Raw genomic sequence first — 8,422 nt, 5'->3', positions numbered from 1 at the left:
CTATTTATATTTTATCAGAATCTGTCGAGTGAACCTTGAGATACCTGTAGCTCTATCATCTATCTCTATCATCATTACTTTTAATTGGAAAGACATGTTACGGACAATGGGGCTGTTATTCCCCATTACTTTTTTTTTGATGGGTGAAAATGGTATGGTAACCCCGCCTGCGCTAACGGGATACGCTGGCGGAGCACCAGTGAAGGGTGATAGATGAGAATGAAAACAGGCCAGTTAGCCCATCATGGTGAATTCATCAGGAATTAACCATGATAGTTTCCAGGGAGAACCGCGAGAAGGTCGACCTGGTTGCTTATATTGCTAGCAATAGGATTCTCAGTCTCCATTACTAACAATCCCTTTCCCCCATTCCCCATTACTAATAATCTTCTCTTCAGAGATAACAAATGTTAGGTAAATGGGCGATAGAAACTAAAACATAAAACACTGAATACATATAGGTCAGATAGAATACTAATATAGATTTTACTTCTTAAGTAGCTTTTAGCTTTCAGTCTACTTCATACGCCTGGATTTCAGGAGTAGGAAGGCTAATAAAATAGACCACGGCATATCAAGATGAAACATGCAATAGTTTTTACTTTAGACTTTCCTTCAGGAATACAACTAAAAACCGCATCCATTTTCGAGCAGTAGATTTTTAGTGATGCCGGAACAAATACAAAATTTCTGAAAATGTTTGTTCTGGCACCTATTAGTCGTTATAAGACCTCTCATATATTTTTTATTCATCTTCCATGTACATAGTACAAATTTTATTACATTAGTAAGATGAAATTGTAGGTGAAATTAGAAATTATGTTAATTTAATTCTCCAGTAATTCTATTAAATACAGGGATTTCACTTTTTCTGGTTGGTTCAGGGCTCCAGAAAGGTGCATTGTTGATGCCTATTTTTATCATTTATTGTATATGTATAGAAAATAAAAAAAAAAACAAAAAAAATATCTCTAGACTCACCTTAAATAAACCAGTGATTTGAGAACATTTGTACCGATTTTTAAAAATGTAGTGCAGGCCATGTTTGGTCTCGTGCGTGCGTGCGTACCATACATGCGTGTGTGCATGTGTGCGTGTGTATTGTGGTAATGTGAGAGTGTAGTACATCGAAAAATATTTAAATAAAATATTGCAGATAAATAAATCCCGTGCTCCAAATGCCAAAAAAATTTTTTCGTTGAATCAGTTGAATTACCAAACTTATGACAGAAAAACTTTCTAAATAAAATTTGTAATGAATCAAAACTTCAATCAGTTAATCCATTTTTATTTGTACTATTGGAGATTAGTAGATTGTTTTCTGGTTCGGTCATTTATTTGTTTATTTACATTTTAAATAAATGTGTATTGAAGTTATAGTAATGCTGCTATATACGGATAAAGTACACTGTGATGTGAAATAACAGATAGACCAACTTGATAAAATAGTAGGGTTTAGTTTGTGCTATTTGGCAGTGAAACCTAAGTATCACTGCAGTATGTTCGTTTATAAATTAATAATAAAACAGATGAGATAAGGTAGGTAGCTCATTAAATACTTTCTCTTCAAGAATTCAAGTGCCATTACTTACCTACTGTTTTTGTAAGAAACATCTGCGTCATATTTGGGGACACCTGTGTCTAGCTGTTATAGCGGCACTTGAACTTAAAGCGGTTTGCCCGCCCAGGTATTTCGATGAACTCTGAGACTAAAGTGACGTTATTCTTTAGTAATTTTAGGGTCACGTGTAATGACCCTAAAATGACCTAAGCATGACATTTGAATTTTAATCGCCAAACGTCATCATGCCTGTTTATGGACGAATGTAGAACGGTATACTTGTATACGTCTGTTCTAAAAGAGTATCGCTATATAACATAAAACGAAGTTGTTTCCCGTCGTCTGTACGCTTAGATCTTTTAAACTATGCATGGGATTTTAATTAGGCTTTCATCAATATATATAGTGATTCAAGAGGAAGGTTTATACAAATAGTTTAATATTATGTTAATTTGTTGGAATGTGACGATAATTATTCAAGATGTCAGAAGAAATCATGTCGACTGGGAGTTTTCATTGAAAATATACATTTTCCATTCCATCCATATAAATTCCATCATACGATGGAATTTTTCCTTTTTATCAGGACTAGAAAAAAGTCAGTGTTGACATTCTGTATCAGATAGATTTCGTTTTGTAACCACTTTATTGTTAAAAAAAATATACAAATTGTGATGTTTGGCAAGCTATATACTCGTAGATGGATACAATAGTAATATTAATAATCACTTCACATTTTTTTTAAATGGGTGAAAATGAATGATATCTCCGCCTGCGCTTCGGTATATATTGGAAGGCACTAGAGAGAGGATGAGAATGATGGCAAGTCAGTTGGCCCATCGTAAAAAATTCATCAAGAAATAACGACGACGATTTTTAGGGGGAACCACCAGGAGGTTAACCTGTATGCAACAGCGAGGCACTAGTGGGGGATGATAGATGAGCTTGAAGCAGGCCATTTGGCCTATTTTGAGGAATTAATAATGACTAATCATGATGGTTTTCAGAGGGTTTTGTGTGGAGGTCGACCCGATAGGAAATAAGTGTATTATACTAGCAATAGGGCTATTTTTTTGTGAGGGATGAAAATGGTATAGTAACTCCGCCTGCGCTAACGCTGATGCGTATAGGATACGCTGGCGGAGCACCAGTGAAGGGTGATAGATGAGAATGAAAACACGCCAGTTAGCCCATCATGCTGAATTTATCAGGAATTAACCATGATAGTTTTAAGGGAGAACTGCAAGGAGGTTGACCTGGTTGGGTATATTGCTAGCAATGGAATTCTCAGTCTCCATTACTAACAATCCCTTCCCCTGCAATAGGGTTAATAAACCCCGCAACAATTTCATTTCGGATTAACCACCATAGTTTCTACGTGGGAACGCGTGAAAATGGAACGTTGCAATGGGGACTAAAATCCCCATTAACACAGATAATAAAATATAATACCAGAGGGAGACTGTATAAAAGTTGTTTGCGTGGATAACTCTGTTCTATTTGTGTTTTTGCCATGAAGCAGTTGTGTTTGCATGGCTGTGTTTTATGAAATTTCAGGGTACAGTGGCATAACATCTTAGTCCTCAAGAATGGGAATGCAGGACAGGTATCATGGGCGATACAGTATAGTCTGTGTCGCCCATGTTCAAACCCTTCACTAAGCTTTTTTTAATTAAATAAAGTGGAACGGTCATCCTTTTGGTTTATTATTTTTTAATGGATGATAATGAAATAAATGGTAACCCTGCCCGCGCTATTGGTCACTAGCAGGGCACAAGTGAGGAATGATTAGTGAGTCACGAATTCTCTAGAAATTAATTATGATAGTTTCCAGAGGAACCGCGTGGAGTTTCTATTACTAGCGATTTTAAAGATCGGTTATACGGTTACGGTTACGGTTACTTATCAAAAAAAAAAAAAAAATAGTTGCAATAAATACATTATTAAACAATAAACTGAGTTGTAACCCTTATGGCACTTAAGAAAGAAAAAAAGATTGTTACTTTATATATATTGCTTTTTTGTGTATACATTATTTTATCCCTTTACTGTGTATGTCTGTTGTTTTGTAAGTAATTAATTTGTGTGTTTTAAGTAATCCAAATAAATTATTATTATTATTATCTAATGTCAAGTAGATCGTATGGGGGGGGGGAAGGGATTGTTAGTAATGGAGTTTGACAGCCCCATTGCTAGCAATATGCCCTATTAGGCCGACTTCCACGTGGTTCCCCCTGGAAACCATCATGAACAAATTTTTGTTGAATTCGTCACGATGGGCTAACTGACCTGCTTCATCCTCACCTATCATCCTTCACTGGTGCCCCGCCGGTGTATACCGATAGCGCGGATGGGGTTATCATTCCATTATCACCCATTAAAAAAAAGTAGATCGTATGTTTACTTGCCAGAACAGGTTTGAAAAAGTAGGTACATAGTTGGTAAATCATTTATTTAGTTTATAAAGTAGACGTGTAATACAATTTCACTTTGAATAATATTACATGTCGCACCGCACATCTGGAGCGAGTTATAAAATCCTTTCACAAATCTAGGTTAAGTGGTTTTAGATTTTAATTCGAAATGTAAATATTCTGGTTATTGGCCGTTTATTTAACAAACATTGCACTTGCATTTTAGCATCTCAATTTTGACAAATTATTATACAACGTCATAATATGATAGAAAATATTTATTATTCGTAATAAATGCTCACTGGATTTATTACAAAAATAGACGTAGGTGTACGTAATATGTTTTATAAGATAATTTGCCAATAGTATGTAGATTATCGTATATTTAGATTTATTTATATTGAGTATTTACAATCTAAAAGTAATATTTAATCTACACTTAATTAATTGTACACTCAATTATATATATTACATATAGTACCTATATATCTAATTTGTATCTTATGACTTTAGTAAAATTATACTCATATAGTTATAGTGTGTTATCTATGGGATTTCTGAAACTATGATACCAATGGGTATTGGAATACCTATTAGGACTAAGGGTTTTAAAAATTGGGGTACCGACGATTATATATATTGTTGTATGTATAGGCTGGGACCGCTTTTTTCTCGTCTTGATATTTGGCTAGAAGCATCGGCCATCCTTTATCGCCGTCCTGGATATTCGGGTTGGCTTCTATTCCTTGTCTGATTTTAGCAGCTTTCGCTATTACTTCGGAGTTCAACATGTTTTCCAAATATCTTAGTTTGTGCGGCAAGACGATCTTGCTCATCTGAAAATAAAATTTGTTAATATGATATTGCTAACTATATCATCAATATTATATCATTACTATCATCATATTAGCCTTTAAGTGTCCACTGCTGAACATAAGCCTCCCCCTTGGGTGATTTTGCCAGTAGTTGCCACGCTTAGCAGGTAAATTGGCAACCGCAGTTAGGCTTTACAGATGTTTTAATAGAGACGCTGTTGCCCATCTCTTGCCCTCCTTTAGTTGCCTATTACAACCACGGGAAAGGAAGGGGTGGCTTATTATATACTGGGACCACACTATAATATATGTATTTGCTTAATAGGTACATTGAAGACAGTTATCTTTTTATGCAAAAATTACTGAATAGATTTGAATGAAATTTGTTACACGAATAGTATATAGTAATTTAGCAAACAGGATACCTTATGTACTGATTCATGATGGTTACAGTTAGTAAGTAAATGTATCGAACTCGAAATCACTAGCAACCATTTAAGGGAATGTTCTAAGAGTAATAATGAATATTTTTGTAAAGGAACATAGGTTTAAACAAAAAATGTGGCTCTCATATTAATACGCGTGCCCAACTGTTTATTTATTTATTTATAGGAACATCAATAGCATATTGCATTATAACACACACATATTACAAACATTAAATGCAATATTAAGGCACATGCCTTTTAAAGTTATTCATAGCATTTGTTTTAAGATAACTATACAGTATGATGTGAAGTAAGCTGTTAGTGTGAGAGGTTCCGAAGTTTTTACCCAGTTTTTTCAGGAAATTTCTGCCCTAATATAACTATATGGCATGAGCAGATTATTATTTATTTATTCATTCTTTATTGACCACATTACAAAACAAATGTTTAGTAGAAAAGGCGGACTTAATACTATATAGCATTCTCTCTCAATCTCCCTTTATTATTATTATTAGTTCATGGTATAAGAACGATTATGGATATCGATTTCAGACTGTATACACATAAAAGCAGTTCATTACAATTTTGCTATATTTCGTGTAACGAATTTGCCAGCGTTGAGAATTTGTTAAATCTACATTAGGCGTCTGATGGCTTAATTATAAATTAATCAACCATCTTTGTATTTTGGTGCCTATTCTTCAACGTCAAGACTTCTCATTCACCTTTTGTAAGTAAATTAAATACTTTAAATTGTTACCGACCTCTTAAAACAAATTTAAAATATACCAATTGAAATTGGGATTAACAGGTTACCTACTATTAGTTGTCTATTTACTTGATTGAGAATATAGAAACGGTTCTATCTAATTAATAAACCAATATTATGTCTAAAATAAAGGTTTAAAAGAAAAGTCTTATTGGGACTATGTAGCTAAACAATATTAGAACTGAACTAGAAGTGACACTATCGTAGACAATATTTAAAATTCTACAAATGTGCCTACTGTAGAACAGTACAAGATTTACCAATAGGTGGCTGATAGAAAGGGCGGCTGAATTTGTAAACAGAATCCCGTAAGAAACTGTAATTAATATTTCATTCTACAGTTTCAATTACTTGTTGACGTTTTCCTTATTGAATACAGCTTGGGGTTCTTCAAAAAGGGCGTTATAAGGTTTCCTAAGGGTCGGCAAAGAGCGTTTGCCACCCTTGGCGTAGCGAGTGTTTCTAGGATACAGTGATTGTTTACATAAAACAAGAATATCTTAATTAAAGCTTAAGTGTGCACATTAAAAAAAAATAACCGATGCTTTTGGTTACCTTTACACTATGAAAAAATGTAAAATATTTTTAAATTCACTCGAAGTCCAAATAAAATCAAAGAAAGTTTATTTATTACATGATAGTACTTTGGTGCCTTGCAGTGTCATGAAATGTGCTATATTAGGTTAGGTTACCTTTAATCCCGATTATTCCATATATTCCTTCTACGTGGACGACGTCACAAGTAAAAACAAGTTAGGTGTATGTGCACGACTGTGTATGTGCATGATTTTATCAAAGAAGTTTTTGTTTGTGACTTTAAGTTACTGTCAGCATATTTTTTTTGTGGTTCGTTTATTTGCTCCCTTTGTTTGTTTTGTGTATATTTTTATAATTAATATAATTACTACCTTTCTAAAGACATCGTGTTTCTATACCAGCATACAGTCCTTTCATCCACAGTATATATAATTCATTTATTTAATCTAAGCAGGATAAACAAGCCTTTCTTTACAACATAAGTTTTATTTGTATGTGGTTAGTTAACGAGTTTGCTATTCGAATTGGATGCTAAGCCGATTAAAAAAGGATTTAAGAAAGAAAACTCTGTGTTTATGGGTAAGCGCGAGTGGACCGCTACTTCAATATGGTTTTAGTTTAAATTTTTATTGTTTATGACATTGCTATCACAATATTTTTCCAGATTAATTTTTTTGCTTTTTTGATATATGTATATAAGCTGGTAACTTGGCTATTCGGCCTTTTTCCAATTTTTTTCTAGCTTTTTGCCAGCTGCTTCGTATACGATTTTTAGAAAGAAAACCAATTAAATTGAACAATTCTATATAGCGTATCGAGATAAAATATACTATTCATCAGTTTTAAGTTAGACCTTTAGAAATAAATATACAGAAACAGAAAAAAATTCTAAAAATTACTATTTAAGCTTATATTGCTCCTACCTAGTAGTAGTAATATTATATTGCTAGTGTTCCTACTAAAACCTATTACATAAATTTTTCTTAAATATTTTTCACATATGGACATCGTCCAATTACATTTTTATTACATTGGTAATATTTTTTTTTTATATTATATTTAAACATTTTTTTCTGTTAGTTTTAAAATACACACATAAAAGTTTTACGCGACATATTTTTTATTTTTGGTCAATAACAGTGTACGATGCTGGGTATATTATTTTTAATTAATTCGTGCCTAATTACCTTAATATAGAACATTAATTAGTTTAATAATAAATTCACAAATTTCTGATTAATAATTATCGAAAACATTTTTTTAAAGGACAGGGAAGGGCAGCTATGCCTCCTCTTTCCTGAAAATTGCATCTTACAATATATTAGGCGTTAATAATTGAAATAATCGCGCAATAAGGAAGCGCCAAAAACAAATACACAAGTGTTTGACTTCTCACCCTCTGACTTGTTCATCCCGAGCCAGAAGCTACTAGCGCTACATAAGGTACCTATACCCATGAGTGGACCGATAATGGTTTGGTATAGTATTTATAAAGATTATTAAAATTGCAACACTTACAATTGTTGTGCATTGTAAAATTAAAATATAACTCGTCAAAACTTTCAGTGAAACCATTATTTCGGTGTGAGTAACGATTCAGTTCTGCGTCGTGAGTGTTAAGGTTCCCTACGTTTGTTATCGTAGTTGGACTAAACACGTGAGTTTACAAAACTCTTGGGAGTTGTTTACGCAACAATAGTAACAACAAAGCTGTATAGTAATAATCATAATATCTACAATTTGAAATCGAAGTTATTAGTCGTCAGTAAAAACAAGAATCTATTCATTCTATAGAATATATTGGGACTTTTAATTTATTTGGGAAATTTCATATTTGTTAAAAATAACTGCATTTAATTTAATATAACAGCCAGTACTAACTTAACAATTGGATGCAC

General features: G+C 33.1%; 1 protein-coding gene across 1 annotated transcript; it reads right to left on the bottom strand.

Moving 5' to 3' along the window:
* Positions 1–4,015: 4,015 nt before the first annotated feature.
* Positions 4,016–8,153, bottom strand: LOC128201053 (uncharacterized). The gene is made up of 2 exons (XM_052896623.1): positions 8,043–8,153; positions 4,016–4,811 (listed from the first exon to the last, which is right to left on the bottom strand). The coding sequence occupies exons 1-2, from the start codon at positions 8,097–8,099 to the stop codon at positions 4,584–4,586; spliced, it is 285 nt and encodes a 94-aa protein (XP_052752583.1). The 5' UTR covers positions 8,100–8,153; the 3' UTR covers positions 4,016–4,583.
* Positions 8,154–8,422: the final 269 nt, after the last annotated feature.

This window comes from Galleria mellonella, unplaced genomic scaffold (genome assembly GCF_026898425.1).
Source record: "Galleria mellonella isolate WM207_F2 unplaced genomic scaffold, CSIRO_AGI_GalMel_v1 utg33, whole genome shotgun sequence".
In the NCBI taxonomy this organism is placed as follows: domain Eukaryota; kingdom Metazoa; phylum Arthropoda; class Insecta; order Lepidoptera; family Pyralidae; genus Galleria; species Galleria mellonella.
This window is presented reverse-complemented; position numbering and strand designations above follow the sequence as displayed.